A 23,888-nucleotide genomic window follows, 5' to 3' on the forward strand; every position below is an offset into this window, starting at 1 on the left:
TGTTGCTTATGACCTCACATATGGTATCGTTCTTGACATTTAATGACATAATTGATAACATCTCAAAAGACATCATTGATGACATCACTGATGATATCACTAATGATATTACTAATGCCATAATCCAAGCTTCATTTTCCTGCTTACTGCTGTATAAATTGCTATGGCTTTACATTTAGGATAGTTCACATTAACAATCAACCACAGATATATGGGAAACCCTCAATGAATATGGTGTTCAATCTGTAATACCAAAAGAGAAAGCCAAAATTGTGAATGACAATTCCAAAACAAATGCCCTTCTAAGGACAGCATTTATCTGTGTCAAACCCTTGAAACACATCGACCTTACATTAAGAAATGAAGTTGATATCTGTAGGGACCTGAGTACTGTTCCTTCTATACTACACTGATTGCAAACAATGAAACTCTCATGAGAAATACACCACAGAGTATTCAAAAGAATCCGACTCAGAACAGTGAACATTATATGCATCAGTTTTAAAAAAAGACACTATTTGCTAAAAATAACTAAGATCTGAAGGTGCTAAAGATTAGGGGTGGGCAATAAATTCCGTTCCACTGGGGGAGTTCGCTAAGTTTTGACCACACCGTGTTATGCTTGTAACTCAGAGTTCTAGCCAACCTCCGCCAACCACCGCTTGGTGAAATTTCTTTTTGTGCGTTGACGAGCGAGAACTGGTGTCCCCTAGTGCCATTTTCGGGTGCTAGGAGGGCATCCGGCAAGATTTTTCCAAAACGTTTGGTCACGACCGTTCGCGGTGAGAACGCTGCTGCGCTAGTTGGAAAACTGTAGCTGTAGCAAAGAAGCAACATCCTCTGGCACACCACACGCAAAAAACTCAGTGTGAGCAGCATAACATGCTGATTTCCGCCCATTCGTGAAACTCCACGGAATCTCACGGAGTCTTCATGTAACTCCGCAAGATTCCATGGAGTGAAACTCCATGTGTTCCACTGATCCCTACTAAAGATCATACTACCTGCACCCTTGATATTGTGGTGAAAACTTTACAGATAGCCCTTTCTCTGAAGCAAAACAAGCACGCATACATAGGTTAGTACCTGGTGCACACACTCTTCCATGTTAAGTATAAATTATCATGCTGACACAATTCTCTTTAATAACTTAAGGCTGCTTACAAAAGTTAGTATCTAATATGTAGGATCTTTCTCCTGTTGGAAACACTTTCTGCAGAACCAAAAAGTTGTGTGGAGCATAATGATTACAAGTCAACTGTCACTTGCACAAAGTGTTCCTCTTGAGTGCAAACATTTAAACATGTTGAATACACAGCTAAAGTGCATTAGGAGCACACACATTTTGTAAACATTCACACCCATTCGCTGTACCCAAGCTGTACAAAATTACAAAGAATTAATATAGTAGTTATTTGCCAGTATGTAAACTATAAAACGAGCTTGCACACTCATTGGATGATGACACCGGTGATGCCTTCAATGATGTCATTTGTGATGTCATCAGTGATGTCATCAATGATGTCATAGAACATGTCATGACTCATGTCATATGTGAGGTCATAAACAGTGCATGGCGTCAGCACAGGTTATAGTTAGCGCTGCTAACTATAACTCATACCTATTTGTGCTTTTTAGTTCAAAACATTAATGTTGCCACTGAGAAATTCATCTAGCTATAACCCTACTTTGACCTTTGTTTTTTTTCAGAGAATTTCTAAGGTTATCTTTAGCACAAAACCAGATCTTTTTTATCACACCTAACTATAAGGTTACTTTAACCTTTGTTTTTTTCAGTGAATTTCTAGGGTCTTTTTAGCATAATGCAACCCATGCTGGTGTGCGTAGTAGAGTGTGTGGAGGGTTTGGCCTCTATGCTGACACCTCTCTCTGTAATGATAGGTGTGTGTAGTGGGTTGTGGAAAGAGACTGGCCTTTCCTTTCAGATCCCTCTCTCAAATGACAGGTGTACATAATAGGGTGTGGAAAGGGAATGTCCTTACATTCAGATGTCTCCCGCATAGGACAAGTGTGTGTAGTAAGGTGTTTGTGGAGGGACTGACCTCTCTCGTGAGACCTCTCACTCTTTAATAATGGGTGTACATAGTAGGGTGTGGGGGGGAGGGACTGGCCTCTACGCTAATACCTCTCTTTGTAATGAAAGGTGTGTGTAGTAGGGTGTGTCGGAAGGGACTGGATTCTCCTTTCTGACCCCTCTCTCAGATGACAAGTGTGCTCTGTGGGGTTTGGGGAGGGACTGGCCTCTCTTCTGAGACCTCTCTCAGTGATGATAGGTGTGTGTAGTATGGTGCGGGAGGGACTGGCCTCTCCTTTCAGACCTGCCTCTCAGATGACGGGGGTGCATAGAAGAGTTTGGGAAGGGACGGGCCTCTCTGGTGAGACCTCTCTCTGTAATAATGGGTGTTCATAGTAGGGTGTTGAGAGGGACTGGCCTCTCCTTTCAGACATCTTTTTCCAATGATGGGTGTACATAGTAGGGTCGGTGGAGAGACTGGCCTCTCTGGTGAGACCACTCTCTGTAATGATGGGTGTACATCGTAGGGTGTGGGGAAGGACTGCCCTCTCCTTTCAGACCTGTCTCTCAGATGACAGGTGTGTGTAGTAAGGTGTGTGTTGGGGGTTGACCTCTCTGGTGAGGCCACTCTCTATAATGATGGGTGTAAATAGTAGGGTATGGGGAAGGACTGCCCTCTCCTTTCAGACCTTTCTTTTAGATGACAGGAGTGCTTAGTAAGAGACTGGTGTCTTTGCTGGACATCTCTCTGTAATGATAAGTGTGTGTAGTATGGTGTGGGGAGATACTGGCTTCTCATACCAGACTCCTCTCTCAGATAACGGGTGTTTATACTAGGGTGTGGGAAATGAATGGCCTCTACTTTCAGACCTCTCTCTCTCTCAGATGATGGGGTGCATAGTACGGTGTAAGGAGGGACTGCCCTTTCCTTTCAGATCTCTCTCTCAGATGGTGGGTGTGCATAGTAAGGTTTGTGGAAGGACTGGCCTCTCTGCTCAGACCTCTCTCTGTAATGTTGGCTGTGCGTAGTTCGGTGTGTGGAGGAATTCGCCTCTCTGCTGAGACCTCTTTTTGTAATGATAGGTGTGCGTAGTAGGGTGTGGGAAGGGACTGGGTTCTCCTTTCAGACCTCTATCTCAGATGATGGGTGTGCATAGTACGGTGTGTGAATGAGCTTTAATTCAACTCTTCTCAAACCGATGAACATAAATAGTAGAGTCTGATAAACAACATCTCCGGTAAGACTCCTTCATACAGTAACAACTGTACCTAGCAGAGTGTATTCAAACATCACCTACTCATTCCTACTTCTCACAATCCCCCCAAATTCTTGTGAGATTTCAACCTTAAAAAAAAAAAAGATTTAACCATCTAATCATCACAGTACTTATCTGTCACACACTTCCTCTAAAAAACAAGGACCACAATATGCATTCCTACTAATAGAGTTTTTTGGGAACTCATTTGTTCCTTTATATTATTCACGATCCCGCAAGAGTCCTGCAAGATCCTAAAAATTAATTAAAAACAATATACATTTATTATCTTCACAGTAGTAATCTCTTAGGCACCTCCTCTCTAAATCGAGGTGGGGTAGCATTCCTTTCTACTGTCCCCTTATATAGCTTTTTTATTTCATTTCCAGAACACCTCAAGTTTTTCATAGTAAACAGTAATGGCTGCCATTTCACTTCTAACATTCCAAAAGCCAGCCAACCAGAGTGCTCACTCTCACGAGACTCACGGGTGCCTCTCGCTCCCACGAGAGCATGAAGGCTCACAGGAAAAATGGGCCTCTCAAGCAATCATGGGGATTCATTTTTGATTTTGCACTCTCGCTGGATGTCCCCAGGACTCATGCGAGCCCAACTGCCAAAATATACAATTATTTTTTACCCTTAATATCTCAAAAACTGCTGAACAGATTTTCACCAAATAATAAAAAGCAATCTGCAGACCAAGATCTAGCTTTCTGACGAATTTAGTGTAATTCCGTTCATCAGTTTATGCTATAAACTGTCTTAAAGATGTCTATGGAAAATGCATGAGGACTTTACGTTTTGGGACCCCTCTTTTTTCTCGGCTCCTGCTTGATGGATCACTCTGAAACTTTCTGTGAAAATTTGTTAAATGGGGCCAAAGTTATTAGCAAACCAAAAAACACTTTGTCTATGGAAAAGCAGACCTAACTATAACTACCTAATGGTGACTGCCAATAGGTTTTATTTTTATATATATTGTAGAGGTCTCCAGTGAAGATACCAAAGATGTTTTCAGGTACCAAAGATGTTTTCTACCCATTGTGTATTGGGGTAAAAAAGCAGGACGTGGACTGTGTCTTCTTTGTTACTTCCTATGCACAAATAATCAAGGGCTAGCTTATTCCCTTCCAGTCTTTTTTCTTGCCAGAGATGTATCCGCTAGGGAAATTTTCCTAATATGGCCCTTGTTGCAGTCATGTGATCCATTTTAACATCGATTACTACTCTCTATGGTTCTATACTGTTCGATGTTATCAATAGTAAATATTGCACATATGATCAGTTCTTAGTTTGAGCCAGGGGTTTCAGCTGGGGTCCACCGGCATCTATTTTTGGGGGCCGGACCTATTTTTCCACATCAGACTTTGACCTAGAGAAAGAGGGAGAAAAACAAACAAGGGGGAAAGAAGGAGAAAAAAACAAGGAAAACTATGACAAAGTGAAAAAGCACAGGTCTGCAAAAGTGGTTAAATAAGAAGGGAGTGTCTGGGGGTGGATCAAAGAGGCATTATGTGGACTGTGCAGCCTTGTTATTTGGCAAGCCGACATTCAATTACACTGATCCCATGTCTCAATAGAAGACAGCTTGAACAGACCTTGGGAGGCTTTTCTTCACTGGCCAGTGCTTCTGAAAGACCATTATAGCCTTGGAATAGTCAGACACTGGTCAAGCGAGCATTCAGTGTAAGCAAAGAAAGCAGCCAGACTCAAAAAATCAGTGGTCTGATGTGTTTGTAAGAAGCCCTCATACCTTTTTTCGTGCACCCTTCACAAGTTTGGGGAAGAATGAAGAAAAATGTTTTCATTAAGCTTCCAGCATATCCGGATGTTTCTGAGGTACTGTGGTTTACAAAAACATACTACAGGAGTTTGTGGCATTGATAGGGGTTGTTTTTCTGTAATTTAGAGATGGGATACCCCTGTTGTGTTTTCACTTGATCTCCCTCATTTTAGCTTCTTCATGTTTTTTTTGTCTTCTCAAGGCTTTGTTTTAGCATTTTATACATATTTTGGCATACCTGATTTTTGTCTCATTATAGTGGTACCTTAACTACTCTTTTCTTGAGATGAAAGGAGCATAACAGAAGTAATCGATCTGAAATAGTTGTTGGTAGTGCACACATAAGGTTGATTCCTCTGAAAAAATGAAACAGGATGTAGGGCTCCAAGAACAATTTCTAATTAATGACATAATCTCTCATGGTGATCACTATATATCTTGAAAGATCACTATGAAGCCTTTCTCTAGTGCACCACAGGGATAAAATGTCCAAAGGTGGTTCTCTCACATGTTTTTGACTTTACAGGCAATGTCCATATGGAAGAACAAAAAGGTTGGAAATACGAATAGTTGCGAACCTGAGATTAAGAAAAAGCATAAATGGATCACGGCTCACAAGTTATAGACATTGGCTGAATGAAAGGTTAGAAATATTATATTAAGGTAATTATCTCAATTTATGTGTTTATTCACATTTGTAAGCCAATGGAAAAGGAGCATATTTATATTCAAAATTAACATAAATGTATCTTATATATTTATTTTAAGGGTAGAACGAAATAAAAAAATGCTACAGCAATATTAATTGAATTTTAAAATATATTATAGGTAATGGAAATATATTAAATCAAAACAAATGTTCTGAAGTTTAAAAAAGAAATTCCCACCTAAAGAAAAAATTAATTATACATTATTACTTGTTATAATTGACATACAGGATGAACTAAAATATATTTAGTTATATTTTAACAAAACCTGTTAAATTTTTAATTCAAAATGTGGCATGAAAAAGTTCATAATTGAATATTAAATAAGTTCTATCTTTATACATTTCATATTATATTTATTTAGGTTTTGAACTATTTTAAATAATGTGATTTAATTTAACATTATTTCCTATGGGGTTTTATTTTACCTCCATCATTTTCTGGTGGAGTTTGTTGCAAAACCAGTGGTTGGCCATATGTGGGGCAAGACGTTCTAATGTATTTTTTCTTGTGTGTTTTTGTAAGATACATTTGTGAATCAGGCTCTTTGTGTCCATGTTGCTTTTTGATAAATGCTACAAACGGTTCCGTCGGGTATAACGATTGCTCAGTTTTTAAACAAGAACTAATGTAGATTGGATAGATATCCTTGAGAATTCTGATAGGGTCCTGGCAGTTACTGAAGAGTGACCTTATCAGCGGTCGGCAGCTTGATGCTCGACGGTGGCTCAACAAAGTAAGGCCTTCATTTGTTGAGCCTTCGTCGAGCATCAAGCTGAATTCACAAGGATATCCATCCAATCTACTTAGGACCACACCGGCAATTACCAGAAGGGATAGTTTTCATTTTGGAACACACACGGGACATGATTGTACCCAACATTGTCCTCCCCAACCAACAAGGATCTAATTTTTCGGTTGCTTTATTCGCTCTCTCGGCTGTTAATAGGACACCACACAGTCCTGAAGAAAGCCCCTCTGATGTTTCTCCAATAACACGTACATCTTGGGTCAAAACATCGACGCTTTACACTATCATGTCCAGAACCACTATACCCTTGAAACTAATGTGAATAATAACACAGGGCTTAGTTGGCAACAATTGGACGGATAATCCTAGCAACGTCTTTGTGTATTTTGATTTCTGTGTCAGTTACGTGTTGTATACATATATGTTGCACTTCCACATTATATGTTCTGTCAGTTTGGTATTAGCATTACTTTTTGTCCCCGAAAATCACAGTACAAAAGCCTTATATTCCATGCAGCAATTAATGGATATATAAAGCCTTGAATGAACATGTTTTGTTTTGTTTTTGGTGTGTCTCTGATTGATTCATGATATTTAACTATATTTGAACTTTGAAAAATTTGCTAACGATTAGTTCTTGTGTAAAAGCTAAGCAATTATTACACCCAATGGAATCGTTTGTAGCATTTAGCAATTTCACCCAGGTTCTGAGGGACACTGGGTAGCCCCATTATACTTTACTTACAGGTTGCTTTTGAGCACAGCTAAAGAAATGGATACATTCCTTTAGGTTGCTAATCCTTGCACAGTGTGGGAGGCCGACCCTACGTTACATTCTCACTGGGCATGCTCGAAAGTCTTGCGCACCAGCAGTTGGATGCCCGGAGAGTGCGGGGTGCAGTGACTGGTCAGAGGTCAGTCTTTGCAGTCTAAACTTTGTGCTAAATCTCAGCCAGACTCACTGACATACAAACCAAACAACATACATTAAAATCTATTTTTGAACCGCAAAAGCAATTTGTTCTTCAAAAGAGATCATTGTTCATGAGACCAGGCAGTTCAAGATAATCTGACAGAGACAACACCCAGCTCATCCTCTATTTCTCTGACAAAACATTGAACAACCGACCTGTTCAATGCTTCATTCTCATTTCTCTCCTGTGGTAGTGAGACGTCGGGTGGGATGGAGTAGTGTAATCCAGCAGCAGATATATATATGCCCCCTCTTCAGTCACTCTTCTTCTTGGCTGCATTAAATTGCCTTTAATGCCAATCATTAAGATGAATGTCCATCAACGAAGTTCTGAGTAAATATTTCCCCTCACTTCCCCCGCTGAGTTTCTTGTCACAGCAGTGCACTTGTATTAGTCTAGGTTGGAGACCTGGTGCCTACTATAGAGTAGCTTGCTCTGGATTTGCCTTTTGCTGGTCATCCTGCAAAGAATCCAAACCTAAAGTTGGGAAAAGCTTTTTTGTCTCCCAAAAACAGAAATAACAGCACAAATCAATCAATCAATCAAACATTTGTAGAGCGCACTACATACACGTGAGCGTCTCAAGGCGCTGGGAGGTGGGGCGCTACTGTTCGAACAGCCAGGTCTTGAGTAGCCTCCTGAAGGTCAGCAGATCTTGGGTCTGTCGTAGGCTCAGTGGGAGGGTGTTCCAGGTCTTGGCGGCGAGGTGGGAGAAGGATCTTCTGCCGGCGGTTGTTCTACGGATGCGCGGGACGGTGGCGAGAGCGGAGCGGAGCTGGTGGTTGGGGATGTAGAAGGAAAGTCATTTGTTGAGGTGGGCTGGGCCGGTTTTGTGGAGTGCCTTGTGTGTGTGGATGAGGAGCTTGAAGGATATCCACTTGTTGACGGGCAGCCAGTGCAGGTTTCTCAGGTGTGGGGTGATGTGGCCGTGGCGTGGTACGTCAAGGATCAGTCGTGCCGAGGCGTTTTGGATGCGTTGCAGTCGTTTGATGAGCTTGGTCGGGGCTCCCGCGTACAGGGCATTTCCGTAGTCGAGTCTGCTGCTGATGAGGGCCTGGGTGACTGTTCTTCTTGTATTTGTCGGGATCCACTTGTAGATCTTGCGGAGCATGCAGAGGGTGTTGAAGCAGGAGGAGGAGACGGCGTTGACTTGATTGGTCATGGAGAGCGTTGAGTCGAGGATGATTCCCAGGTTGCATGCGTGGTCGGTGGGTGTCGGGGCTGCCCCCAGTGCCGTCGGCCACCAGGAGTCGTCCCAGGCTGAAGGGTTGGAGCCGAGGATGAGGACCTCTGTTTTGTCCATGTTTAGCTTCAGTCGGCTGATCTTCATCCTGTCGGCGACGGCCTTCATTCCTTCATGGAGGTTGGCTTTGGCGGTGATAGGGTCCTTGGTGAGGGAGAGGATCAGTTGTGTGTCGTCGGGGTAGGAGATTATGTTGAGGTCGTGCTGTCGGGCGACGTGTGCGAGCGGGGCCATGTAAATATTGAACAGTGTCGGGCTGAGGGAGGATCCCTGGGGTACACCGCAGATGATCTCGGAGGGTTCGGATCGGAATGGGGGAGGCGGACGCTCTTGGTTCTGCTGGAGAGGAAGGAGGTGGTCCATTCCAGGGCTTTGTCTCGGATCCCTACGGCATGGAGGCGTGCGTGTAGTGTGCGGTGGCAGATGGTGTCGAAGGCAGGGGAGAGGTCCAGGAGGATGAGGGCTGCGGTCTCACCGTTGTCCAGCAGGGTCCTGATGTCGTCGGTGGCGGCGATGAGGGCGGTCTCAGTGCTGTGGTTGCTGCGGAACCCTAACTGGGAAGGGTCCAGGATTCTGTCTTCTTCGAGGTATCGGGTTAGCTGTCTGTTGACGATCTTCTCGATGACCTTGGCCGAGAACGGGAGCAGCGAGATGGGCCGAAAGTTCTTGTGGTCTCTAGGGTTTGCCTTGGGTTTTTTGAGTAGGGCGTTAGTTAGTTAGTCTCATTGGCTGAGAATTTCTTGTAAAGAGGAGTAGTGCTATTTATTATAAGGACAATAACTATTTGCATGTGAAATAATAGTCACATGAGCCACTAAAATCTTTCCAATGGCCTCCAAGGGTGTGCAGATCCTGTGTGGTACCAACTATCAAGGCAATGCCTGGTCCAGCAATACTGGTTCCACGTACCCTGGTCCCAAAAAGGTTTCAAACATGGAAACTTTGCAAAGTACCAGTACAGTCCTGAGTTTTAAGTCGCTTTTTTCATATCCCTACATTCAACATGCTTACAGGATGTCAATGCAAGGTTCTGCGTTTCACACGATTAACAGAACTTTACATTAGAGGGATAAATGACCCGCTCTATCTCGCCGACAAAGAGAAAAACATCGCCACCACTTTATGCGATACACCCAAGGCATGAACAGTAGTCTGCTGCCTACTATAAGGGCACACTTTGTGTACTCCTCCAGGTTACAGAACAGGTTCTGGAACTCGCATGGTCAGGGATGGGTCTTAGTCACAGTGCATAAACTAGATTAGCATGACATTAGGGTCAAAATAAAAGTCAGAATGTCAATTCCACTTGCAGATGTGCACCTGGGGCAGTGGTATACATCTGTTAACCATAAATGGACATTCCTGTGCGAATGAGAGCCATCAACCTCCAGCAAGGGCTGGCCATTTTCACTCCTAAGTAAGGAGCAAAGGGTTCAATGGGGAAAGCCAGAACACCCTGATCCCACAGCAGCTGCTTTAGCCCCAGTAGGAGAGACCCAACTGGGGTATTAAAGCTGTAAGCTCCAAAGGATTTGCTAGGCAGTGAAGGCCCACCCCCTCTTAGTTTCAAGGGTTGCTACAGGACAGCAGAATTGAAAGTCCCAGTATGGTGGAAATTGACAACGCATCGTCCTAATGATGACTTCAACAACACAATGTGATACAAACCTGCTCTCCTAAAAGGTGTTGAGGGGACAAACTGGCCGTGAGCACTATACAAGATCCCTGAAGCAATTGCTAAGCTAATGACATGAGTCGGGAACTGCAAAAACCTCTTTTCTCAGAATGAGGATCCAATTGCGGGCCCTCCACTAGTTCATGTTATACTAACTGGCGATAAATGTCTCAGCCCAAAAGCACTGGAGAGGTCCTGCCCCTGGCTTGCTTTGTGACATGACATTAAGGAGAGGCATGCTCGCAAAGGAGCCATCAACAAAGAAACGTGCACAACAGCAACACCTGCTCCCAAGATAAGCGAGACCTCCCTGATGCCTGCTTAAGAGTCTTCTGTAGCGCTATCAACTGTTGACAAGTTTATTGCTCTATCTACCAAAGGAGATATCCACTTGCTGATCTTGCAGTTTAGAAAATAAATTAAGGGCTCTGTGTCAAGAGTACATCAAAACTGCCCAGGGGCGTAACACAGGCCCCCGCAGCCCCCGCGGTGCGGGGGGGCCCCCACGCTCCAGGGGCCCCCTCACTGTCACTGGGTCACCGTCTTTGGGAATGTGAAAAAAATGGTTAGAATAAGTTATATGGTGCTTGGACTTGGTGCTCAAAACTGCGCGCTCGCTGCACGCACGGTCTGCCTCCTCGGGGCCGGGCAAAACTGAGAGCATGGCACGCACGGTCAGCCTCCTCGTGGTCCTGCCCTGCCCCCACGCTCCAGGGGCCCCCGACCCCTCACTCTCTGGGCTGGCAGACTCACTGGCGGCGCGCAGAAGTTGTTGTTACGTCTGCGCCTGCGCCGTGCGCGGTTCCGCGATTTTCCGGGTGGGTGCAGGGCTTGTGCCATTGTCATGCGCATTGTAATTTTAAAGTGCGCGTGACTTTGGGTGCGGCCGCCGACTCGAGGTGCCTCTCCACTGCCAGGACTGTAGGACAGGTCACCTAGAGGAATTAATTTATAGAAAGACAATAGACGAGCAGAGCAGTACTACTAGCCCCCCCTGCCCTGCCTGGTGGCTAGACACTGGACTCTCTCGCCGACGCCAACGCCAAGTGAACTAGTGAAGTCGCCCTGTGTCTTCTGCTGCCCGCCCCGCCGCTCGCCTCCTCTGAAGCTGCACTGCAGGCCAGCCAGGCCTAAGGAGCAGGGGCGTAACACAGGCCCCCGCAGCCCCCGCGGTGCGGGGGGGCCCCCACGCTCCAGGGGCCCCCTCACTGTCACTGGGTCACCGTCTTTGGGAATGTGAAAAAAATGGTTAGAATAAGTTATATGGTGCTTGGACTTGGTGCTCAAAACTGCGCGCTCGCTGCACGCACGGTCTGCCTCCTCGGGGCCCCCACCAGTCACACGCTCCATTCAGGGGCCCCCTCACTCTCGGAGACGGGCAAAACTGAGAGCATGGCACGCACGGTCAGCCTCCTCGTGGCCCTGCCCCCACGCTCCAGGGGCCCCCGACCCCTCACTCTCTGGGCTGGCAGACTCACTGGCGGCGCGCAGAAGTTGTTGTTACGTCTGCGCCGTGCGCGGTTCCGCGGTTTTCCGGGTGGGTGCGGGGCTTGTGCCATTGTCATGCGCATTGTAATTTTAAAGTGCGCGTGACTTTGGGTGCGGCCGCTGACTCGAGGTGCCACTCCACTGCCAGGACTGTAGGACAGGTCACCTAGAGGAATTAATTTATAGAAAGACAATAGACGAGCAGAGCAGTACTACTAGCCCCCCCTGCCCTGCCTGGTGGCTAGACACTGGACTCTCTCGCCGACGCCAACGCCAAGTGAACTAGTGAAATCGCCCTGTGTCTTCTGCTGCCCGCCCCGCCGCTCGCCTCCTCTGAAGCTGCACTGCAGGCCAGCCAGGCCTAAGGAGGTGAGAAATAAAGAGGGAGGAGGGAGGGATAAAAAAAGAGAGAGAGCGCGGCCCTATATACGGCGCTAGTTTGAAGGGCCACACACTCCATGGGCTGCGGGCCGGGCCCTTCAGATATAGAGAGACGGAGAGGTGGAAAGAACGAGAAAACAGAACCCTCCCTAGAACGGTGCCCATAAGGGGCACACATTAGTATGTGATTCCTTACAGGAATACAGCGAGAAGGCAGGAACCTACCGGACCTGGACAGCAGGTCCGGTCACGCGTTACAGGGCCGCGGTGATGGTGATCTTTAAAAGTAATACGCAGAGAGGCCTGCGCTGCAGGCAGAGGGGCCGTGCGCTGCAAGCAGAGGGGCCTGGCCTGCGCTGCAGACTGAGGGGTTGTGCGCTGCAGGTAGAGGGGCCTGCGCTGCAGGCAGAGAGACCGTGTGCTGGTGGGAGCCCAGAGCCTTCCACAGACCGTGCACAGAGCAGAGGGGCCTCAGAAAGTGCCCTGAACTGTCTGAACTAACGAGATGGGCCGGCCCCGACCCCGTCGAAGTCAGCAAACTCAGAGCAGCAGGGCGGGGCCCTGGGGGCCTATATGGTCAGTGCACTGAGGCCCAGAGAGGAGCCTCGGCGCTATGGCAATGCGGATCTTAGTTTCTTGCCAGTCTCCTAGCTCGGTGGTAAAGGCTGGCACATTCTGATGGTTGCACGCGACTGTCTTGCTCGGCTGTGACCACTGGGCCGGAGGAATTTTCCCACTTGCCCTTCCCGTGTAATATTCATTTCCCAATTCCCACGCACTAACGCATGTCTAAACTAAAGTACCACGATCTTGGCAGAGACGCGACAGGCAGCGGACTGGAAAAAACAGCTATTGGCTCCATATCATTGATTAATTTGTTGCTTTTAAATATCGAGCATTCTTTAGATGATGTCAAGTCCCCTACATTAACAACAGAAAGTGAAACAGAATAAATCTGCAGTGGAGTGGCAGGGGGGCATGGGGCCCTGCCACTCCACTGCAGATTTATTCTGTTTCACTTTATGTAATGTTAGTTATACATTTGTGCTAGGATGCGCTTTCCTTCTATGCTCAATCTGTCAATCATGCTTAATTGAAGGTCGTACAGCCAGGGCCGGCTCTAGGGCAGTGCGATCGGTGCCACCGCACCGGGCGTTGACTTGGGGTGGGGGCGCCCTGTTTGCAAATATATTATGGCTTCGCCTTCCGTGCCTCCAGTATTTTTCAGACCTCATTACAAATTTCAGGATAACTACGGTGATTAATGCTCTTCCTGGAGAAGAGAGAGCAAGAGGAGTTTTGTCTAGTGGAAGTTCGACTCCTCCTAAGGTAGCTCAGCAGGTTAATATTCCTGCTGCTAAGAACGTCTGCAATGCAGATCACGAAGTGCATATAATGTCAATAGGTCAATGGGTTACTGCTTTTGTCAGAGAGATCTTCTTGATACTTGCAGTTTACAAGTTAAAATCCTAAAATGGAACAATGAGCTATTAACTGTCTTTAAAGAGGTGTAGCAAACTGCAAGGTGTGTATATTAGACCTACATGTTTTTTTGCCCTGTCTTTCCTTAACCTAATCTTGCAAAATGGGTTCAGTTGGGTAGAAATGAATTATTATTATTATTAAAGAGAAACCCTAACAATTAGTGCTATGTTTTTAAATTCTGAATTTGTGCTTTTCCAGTCCAAGGACTCCTAAGCTATACTACCTACCAGCATGGATGACATTTGACTCCCACATCTTGTAATCCTCTATCTTATTTAACATTTCCTATACACTGATTGATATGTGTGATTGTCTCTGTTAAATGTGCGTAAAATGTAAAGTGCTCTGATAATTCACACTGGTATGAGTGGCGCTATAAAACTAAATGAATCTGAGAGACTGGTGTTGGAGACTTGAGGAGCACTGTTAAAGGGTGGTTGTGAGGGAATCTTTAGCAGCGGCGGTCATTGGGGGGGGGGGGCGCCAACAAACATTTTGCACAGGGTGCCACCAGTGCTTAAGCCGGCCGTGCGTACAGCAGGCCTGGTTCTAGAGGGTGTGCCGGGTGGGCCAGGCTCACCCAAAATGAGCCTGGCCCCGCCGCCCACCCGAACATGAGCCTTGCCCCTCGCAGTGAATCTGCCAACGATGCACAACAACAATAAAACAAATTCAGATAACTTGAGATTTACGATCCTGCTGCAGAGCAACCATGTGTCTGTTGGTAGTTTTTAAATGCTGATAAACTGAATTTTATGAGAATAGCTCAGTGGGTGACTGCGTTTGTCACAGAGATCCTCGTGTTACAGCAGTTCAGAAGTTACAATCCTAACATAGGACAGTGACCAATGAACTGTCATCAAAGAGCTGCATACAAACTTCGCTTTTTTGTGTTGTGATATAGTTAGAACTTCTCCAGTCTTTCATCATTTTAATGTTACTAAAAGGAGTTTGTTTGGGCAGTTATACATTTTTATCAGTAAAGCCAACCCCCAACCACTGGAGTACTCTTTAGTTTGTGTTTGTGCTTCTCCAGACCAAACCCTCGTAAAATATATTGCCCACCAGGCATCAGTATGGATGACATGTGATTCCTACACCCTGTAATCCTCATTGGCTTATAAAACATTCCCCGTAGACTGATTTATTGTCTCTGTATAATGTGTGCTGTTATGTAAAGCACTGTGACACCCTACACTGATATGAGTAGCGCTATACAACAAATGAAATGGATATGAGAGAGGGGCAACGGAGAGATGAGGGGCACTGGTGGAGGGTGACAGTGAGGAAAGCAGAGGAGGATGTCATGGGGCATGGGGAAACTACAGAGAGATGAGGGCACTAGAGGAGGGTTGCAGTGAGAGAATCCAAGAAGGAGGTCATGGGGTGGGTGGGGGGAGCTATGGAGAGATGAGGGGTGCTGCGTGCTGGTGGAAGGTGGCAGTGAGGGAATCTGGGGGGGACGTGGGGGGACTACAGAGAGATGAGGGGCACTGGTGGAGAATGGCAGTGAGGGAAGCCGAGGAGGAGGCCATGAGGGGGAGGGGCTACAGAGAGATGAAGGGCAATGTTGGAGGGTGGTAGTTAAGTTATCTACAGATAAAGAGGTCATTGGTGGTGAGCCAAAAAAGAGCACTAAAGCCGGCCCTGTCATGGCCTTTCTGTTTTCCTTTATTTAATTAACAGTCAGGTGATTAGGACAACCTTGGAGCATACTTTAAAGTGCGTGCTAATTACATTCACTGCTGTATTCAATTTTTTAAGTTTGAAGATGATTTTATTATTGTTTTGTACTGGGAATAATGAAAGTGGAACTGTATGATGGCTGATATTGGTCTGGGGCCCAAGGTCAGCTGTGAGATAAGGTGCAATGGAGAGGGGTGGTAGAAAAGTGGATAATCAAGCCTGTAAGAGAGCGTGCTACAGAATCAGGGGTCAGGTGGAGGTAGTAATGAAGAGGGATTCTGCCTGAAGGCTCGCACAGAGGGAGCCTGAGTAGTGTCACTTGCCTCATACTCCCACCTTAGAAACCTCCTCTTCCCATCAAAGGGACATTACATGGAAAAAAACACTTTTTGAGAGTGATTTTTTGTTGTTGTTTCAACTGTTGTCCTGCCTGGCATTGAATCCTCTTGTTCCAGCCTGAACAGCCGCCTCAGTTCACGTCACAGAGCGCTCAGAAATGGAGGTAGACGTGTATTTACAGTCACTCAGGGCAGCTTGTAAAATTCCGAGCCCAGTTTGCTGCTGCTAGGGCGTGCTTGATGGACTCTGGCATTTGTGTCTGTTCCTTCAGGCTCCCGAGATTTCAGCAAGAGTTTGGCCACTTTCCCTTCCTATACACATTCTGCATAAGTCTGACAGGCCTGCCCTTGATGAATTGGGGCATTTAATGTGGTGAGAACAGGGGGCCTCTGCATGCAGACATTCAGGCCAGCGAGGAATCCAGAGTAAGATGGGGTAACACAGGCAAGGTGATACCATGAAAGCAGAGAGAGAGGGGGGTGGCGAGAGAGAGAGAGAGATGGGGAGAGAGAGAGGAGGGGTGAGAGAGAGAGGGGGAAGAGAGAGAGAGAGAATAGACATGTTGATTTCTGGGACATATATAGGGTAATGGCGTGGACGAACATGAAAGATGCAGTATCTGTACAACCAGGATATCCCCCAACAAGTGTAGGTAGGTGGGAATAGGACAGCATAGGCAAGGCATAACTAGAGAATGCAAGCAGCACAAACCATGGGCCTGAGGCAGGATGACAGCCGAAAGCCTAGGCATGCTGTGACCAAAAAAAGAGGGCCCCCACTCTGCCTATTCCTTACATTTGAAACTTGCATTTAGTGCTGTAGAAGTGTGGAAATGCTTTTCATGAAAAGGAATATAAAGTAGGGTTCCCAAAGAAAAATGCCAGCCATGTGTTGTTTAAAGACACTCAAAGACCTCGTCTTGACAGTAAATAGGGTTATCGATAAAAATGTATGTATTCATTTGAAATGGACTTTTCTGTATTTGTTCCCGTTAATTAGCAGTCATGGATCATTCAGGCAGCCCTAGAACACAATTAAAAGTGTTTTCTATTTTATATTTGCTGTTCGAAGTATGTCCAGATAAGTGCTGAAAATACAGCTTTAGGTGACTGCTTATTTTTGTCCTGTGTGGGGCATCAAAATAATGAACAGGCAACCCTAACCATAGGAGTAGACTGGAAGTTTGTTGCAGGGTCAGCACATTATTTCCTTCACTCTCGATCCCTATCAGTGCCAGAATAACAATAGTTTAACTTGTACCTGAAACCTTACGCTGCCGTCAATAACATGCTGAGTTACTTCAAGTGTCCAGGAATGAACCCTGCATTCAGACAACTCACTCCTCATTTTCGCCCTTCATTTTTACGCTCACCTGCACTCACAGTAATCACAATGCACTCACACTGGCCACTATGCACTCACACCATTCACCCGCTCACCCTGCACTCAGTCATTACTCTGCACTCGCAATGCACTTGCGCTGTTCACCCTGTACCTCACCCTGCAGTCACACAAGCACACTACTCACCCTGCACTCATGTCACACTTCACTCACCTGTCCCCCACACTGCTCAATCTGTAATCTCACTCAAATAAGCCCATTACTAACAATGCATTCTTTCGTCCAAATCTGCAATTGCATATGGTCACCTCACTCACCCTGCAGTCACTCCTATTACCCTACTCTCACACTGTTGCATCACTCACCGTGTACTCTTTAATCTATGGCTACTCAGGACCATTAACTTTAAACACTAGGCATAGTATTTTCAGAATGGACGACTCCGTGGAGTAATCACCAAGGTGGGATTATGAACAAAATATACATCATAAAGGGACCTACATTGATGAGAAACAAAATAGTGTGCATATCTCTCACCTCTTAAGCCATCGCTAAGCCCTGCATCCTATTGCACAATAAGCTGCAGGCAGCCCAGTCAGTGGTCCCCATGCACAACATGGACTGGGAACACTTCTAACATAGCATCAAATTCAAAACAAATACAGCGCCCTTCCAACCACACACCCTACGCATATAGTAGCTTGCTACTCATGTAGGCAAGCGCTTCAGTGCTCCCCATGGGGGTAGTAAGCCCTCTATAAATATAACAATACAATGCATTCAAGACTGCTCCATCCCCTGTCTTCTTGGCTCTGTCCTTTAGCTCCTGCCTCCTTGCAGCCGTCCATTCAGTTCATGCCTTCTTGCATCTGCCTTCAACTCCTGCATTCTTCGCTCTCACCATCCTCATCCAACTGTTGAGTGATTACCTCCTCAATCCCATCCCTTCTGCTATTTCCTTCTTGGTTTTTGTTCTGTTTTTTTTACGGAGTTTTATATAGCACAAACTTGTCCCAAAGGTATTGGGGATCAGAGCGCTTTACATAGCACCAGTTGCGTTACATGAGGACACATTCATTTTTGTTAGGCACGGGGACATTAAGCGATTTGCCCAGAATCACAGGATGTTCAGCGTCATTGCCGAGACACAAACCGATTTTTGAGGTCGACCACCCTAGCCGTTAGGCAAACTCCTCTCCTCTCCTCTCTTGTATCTCTCCCTTGAGTAATCACCTTCTTGCATCCATTCCTCCAGTGCCTGCCTTCAAGTATCCCTTACTCCAACTCTCTACATCAATAGTTGGTATGGTTAAGCTACCGTAGTGTTTAATAATAATGCTTTGTATTTTCCTTCCTTTTAGGCAGAATTTGAGGAACAAAACCCACAATTACAATCTTTGTGGTGTACACAAAATATTCGTACTGCTGCCTTCATATTCGTGCTCTCTACTACTACATTGACTTTCTACAATTACATTTTAATCAAAGAAATGAGCAAACATCCAAGAAAGTATTTAAGCGGTGCTCAAAAGCGGCAAATTAAATCAAAACAAGAGCAGTTTAAAGGCAAATTTATGAAAATTGACTCTATGTTTAGGTGTCCAGGTGATCATGGCGCATCATCATCTCATGCATCATTAGCGGAAGGCGATGCAGCTGCATCATCAACAGGAGACAAAGCAGCATTGCCACATTCCCAATTGGTCCCACCACATGACAAAACATTACAGAGCTGTGATCAAACCACAGATGTACCTTTTAGCATTGAAGCACCAGTAATGCAGGTAACAACAACTACTGTAGGAAACAGAGAAAGTAAAACAGCTGTGTCAGCAGTGCCTCCATCTATTACAGGAGTCAGAGAAATTGCAGGTACAGCAGCTAGGCCGACACTGCTACCAGTGACTGAAGGAAGCTCAGAAACTGAGAATACACCATCAGCAGATGTATCTCTGAGTCTAATATTACAAACAAGTGAAGGAAGTGCTGAAATTGTAAGTGCACCAGATGGATCACTGCTGCTACCAGTAGCTAAAGAAAGTGAAGAACCTACACATGTGCTACTTGTGTCTGAAGTATTGCCAAACATTGAAGAAGAAACTCAAGACATTATGAGTAAGGATGTGGAATTACATTTAGAAGAACTAGAATCAAGCAATACCCAGTTTTGCCAGGATTTGTACCAGAGTGATAGAGGGAACTTTTTAGACAAACCTTGGCATGATGCAGAGTTACGAAGGTTTGTCATTAGAAGTGGCCCATGCAAGCCTAGAGGACCCTTCCCACGAGATAATAAAAATAGGTGCTTTTCCACAAAGTACTATTACAAGGAAAATAGGACTGGAGATAAGACTCCAAGACTGTGGTTGTGCTACTCTTTAAAAATGGACAGTGCATACTGTGAACCTTGTTGGCTTTTTTGAGATAGAAAACTTTCATCCTATCAGCAAGCATGGGCTAATGGTATAAAAGATTGGCAAGGCATGTCTCGAAAAATTAAAGAACATGAAATGACGCGCTCACATTTAGCTGCTTGTGCTGTACATGGAAGATGGAGGCAAGACGAGACGATTGATACACAACTAGAATCAGACTACAAAGAGCAGGTGAACTATTGGACACAAATTCTGAGTAGGATCATCGATGTTACACTTCTGTTGTCAACTTGCAATTTACCTTTCAGAGGACATAGAGAAAAACTGAAAGAAAAAGATGGTGGGAACTTTCTGGCAGTCATTGAACTTTTGGCCAAATATGATCCTGTTTTAAACCATTTGATTACAACAGAGAGTAGAGTTAAATACTTCAGTCCTGCTATTCAAAATGAGCTGATTGAAATGCTTTCGAATAAAGTGCAAAGTGAGATAGTAAGTGAAATAAAAAAAGCACCATTTTACTCTGTTATAATGGACACAACACAAGACATTAAAAAAGAAGACCAATTAAGCCTGGTTATCCGATATGTAACACTGTGCCTTAATACTGATGAAATTCCAACTGAAATCAAAATTAATGAAAGCTTTGGTGGTTTCTATAAAATTACAGACCAAAGTGCTGAGGGGATAGCAACAGAACTTGTAAACCTTATAAAGGACAAAGGCCTAGTCCTTAATAAATGTAGAGGTCAGGGATATGATGGTGCCAGCACAATGAGTGGTATATATCGTGGAGTGCAAACCAGAATACGACAGAAAGAACCCAATGCAGTCTATGTACACTGTGCTGCTCATAATCTAAATTTAGTGTTGAATGATGCCTGCATGCACATTCCTGAAATTGCAGAATTTTATGACATTATACAGAAATTATATTTATTTTTCAGCCAAAGCATCAAACGGTGGGAACTTCTTACCATTACAAAAGAGAGCACAACTCATTCAAAGCCAACACTGAAGAGACTCTGTCCAACACGTTGGGCATCCAGGCATGATGCTCTCCATGCTGTACGCTATCGGTTTATGGACATCATGAAAGCACTCACTACCATTTTACTGCAGTCTAAAAAGGTTGAGGAGCGCGCAGAAGCTCAGGGTCTTAGGAAGTGCATGGAGACTTTTGAGTTTGTGGTAATGGTTGTAATCCAGTCCAAAGTGCTGCAGACAATAAATATTGTGTCCAAACTGCTTCAGTCTACAGATCTGGACCTTTTACTAGCATCAAATATGTTAAGTAGCGCAGCGAATACGTTTGCCAGTTTCAGAGAACAGTTTGAAGATGTTAAAAGCTCAGCGTCTTCACTTGCAGCCGCATGGGGAATTCAATTGCATTTTACACAAAAACGACCACGACGCAAAAAAAAGCACTTCGATGAACTCTGTGAAGACCAAAGACTGTGCAATCCTGAAGACAATTTTAAGGTGTCTGTGTTTTATGCTAACATAGATATTGTTGTGAATCAGATACAAACTCGATTTGCGGGTATGAACACCATAATCCAATGCTTTAATTTCATGATGCCCTCAGAAATGCTCAGAGCTAGTGAGGAGGAGTTGTTTGAAGCAGCCATGACCCTGGCAGCTCATTACGAAAAAGACTTGTCCCTAGAGTTTCCACAACAACTCATCGCTTTCAAAGCAGTGTTGAAAGAACAAATACAACTTATCTCAGGTGGCACAATAAAGGATCTGGCTGACCTTTTATTTTTGAGAAACCATGCAATTCTGCCCAGTGTTTTGGATGTTGCAACAGCACTGAAACTTTTTCGAACAATTCCAGTTACTGTAGCCAGTGCAGAAAGGTCCTTTTCAAAGTTAAAATTAATCAAAAACTACCTCCGAAGCACAATGACGCAGGAAAGGCTGTCGGGGCTTGCAACCTTAAGCATTGAAAGTGATCGAGCAAAAAAAATAAATGTGAAAGCTTTAACAGAAGAGTTTGCACGAAGAAAGGCAAAGAGGCAAACATTCTTTCAGTCAAGTACATCTCTCCAATTCAGTGAACCAAGCAGTAGTAGCCTTCAGCCACCAGTCTAATTTGCCAGTCACTCTTCCTGGTGTAAGCAGTCTTCGGCCTTGTGTTCACTCTTTAAGTATTGTTTTCTGCTGTACCAGCCTTCAAACTCTGCAATACATTTCATCAGGCTCCTGCAAGTACGGTTCTTACTTCAAGTCTGATTTTCTAAATATATCTGGTTTGAGTTCCATGAGGAAGCAGTAAGTAATATGGTATTCTGCCAGTATATCATACTTTAAATATTGTTTGCTTATATATAGGCTACCTCAATATTCTGAACATACGTTTATAGAGGCAAGAAGAAATGCATTCAGTTTAACCTGACAAATATACACCCCCTTGACACTTTCTTTTGCACAGACAAAAGGGCATTATTTGAGTAAACAGCTTTGTTTATTTTGCTGCTGAGTTTGTTATTGTTTTGTGGGCCACTTAAATATTTGTGCCTTTATGCACAAACTAAAGGGGCATACTTTGTCGAAACTGGTTTAATGTTTATGCTCCTAAACTTATTGTTTTTATCACTCACGTTGAAATATTTGCACCTTTATGCACAAATAAAAGGGGCATTGTTTGACTGGACGGGTTTGATATTTATGCTGCTAAATTGTTATTACTTTACCAGGCACTTTGAAATACTTATGACTTCATGCACAAACAAAAGGGGAATTAGTCTGACTAAATAGGTTTAATTTATATATGCTGCTAGCTGCTGTACTTGTTACTGTTTTGCTAGTCACTTTGAAATATTTGAGCATTCAAAAAGGGAATTGTTAGTTTAAACTGGTTTGATTGTTGGATGGTGCTGTAGTTATCAGTCACTTTGAAATATGTGTGCCTTTATGCACACACCAAACAGGGAATTGTTTAACTAACCTGGCTTCATTTTTGCATATTGCTAGACTTGTTTTTACCATGCACTGTGAACATATTTTCACCTTGATGCAAGAAGAAAGTTGGATTGTTTTACAAAACATGCTTGATTTTTGTATATTGCTGGACTGGTGATTGCTTTATTGTGCACTTTGAAAGTATTTGCACTTTTTCTTTTGCTTTACCAACTACAGTTTGTATATAGATTGTCATTAGGTACTTGCTGATAGGGTTTGTTTTTATTCTACATGCAGTGTTATTTATGGTGTTGCTTGCACTTGTCTGTAATACGTCTACCTTAAATCTTGTATTTAGCATTGTTTACACTACAGAAATGATAAATCAAAGCAAACAAACATCTGCATCAATGTTCTGAAGCATCCAATCAGTTTTCTTCCTCAGCATTGTGTGCCTGCCCGTTTTGCAGTGCTTACTAATAAAGTCATTATGATTGAAATTGCTTCCTCAGTACACGTTATTATCATTCACACCCCTTGACAGTCGCTAGTGTGTGGCATGCAGATAATTCACCAGTCTACTTCTCTTGACTTTCGCAGTATACTGAGTTATTGCTTGTGTACTTCTCATGTATATTGTCACTTGAGTTTTTATGGAATTTTATGTTTAGGTTGGTCTTTCAAAGTTTCACGGTATTGTCAATTCTATTTGAGACCCTTCATAGTTGTTCTTTGTTCTTCAGCCATAGTCATTTCCTGAGATAATAGGATCGCTCCTTGGCATTGTTCTGATTACTGCCTCAGTTAAATAATCTGCTTTTGACAGTATTGTTACAAATGGCGTAGCTTGTATGCAAAGAGTGTTTCCCACTTTCTCATTAGAACTTAGAGAAAGACAATATGGAGGCATTTCATTTAAATGTTGGAGGTTTCAAATAAAAAATGCCCGATTTGTGGGTGGTAGGGCAAAGTGGTAGATGATGGGCCGCGCCGCCGGGGGGGGGGGCCCCCTCCAAGTGCTTTGCAGGGGGGCCCCCTCAAGTTTCGTTACGCCACTGAAACTGCCTGAGGCCTTGACCATAAGATCCTAGAGGTGAACGGTGGGACATAGCAACCACAGAAGGGGACCATGAAAGAGATGAGCCTGAGACCGGAATGGAGGAACTTGAAAAGTACCGCAAGACCTCCTGGATAAACTGGATGATATTGAAAACAGACACAAATAAAATACTCGACATATTCATGGCATCCTGTGAAGATTCAGAACATAGACGTTGAAGACCATGTTCAAGGTTTCTTTCACAGTCTGGCAATGTCCCAACTTTGCACCAAAATGAAGAATAAATTGTTCCCAGATGTGTTAGTCTGTGTTCACATCTCTAGGATGAAAGAGGAGATTCTGAGGCAGGCCCAAAAAGTCAAGCTGATTGTGTACAAAGAAGCCTCCATCTTGCTGTT

At 44.3% G+C, this 23,888-nt stretch overlaps 1 protein-coding gene across 1 annotated transcript; it reads left to right on the forward strand.

Moving 5' to 3' along the window:
* The first annotated feature begins 19,631 nt into the window (after positions 1-19,631).
* Positions 19,632-21,620, forward strand: LOC146776439 (zinc finger MYM-type protein 1-like). The gene has a single exon (XM_085637112.1). It carries the CDS (start codon positions 19,632-19,634, stop codon positions 21,618-21,620), a length of 1,989 nt encoding a protein of 662 aa, XP_085493238.1.
* Positions 21,621-23,888: the final 2,268 nt, after the last annotated feature.

This window comes from Triturus cristatus, chromosome 12, assembly GCF_964204655.1.
Source record: "Triturus cristatus chromosome 12, aTriCri1.1, whole genome shotgun sequence".
In the NCBI taxonomy this organism is placed as follows: Eukaryota; Metazoa; Chordata; class Amphibia; order Caudata; family Salamandridae; genus Triturus; species Triturus cristatus.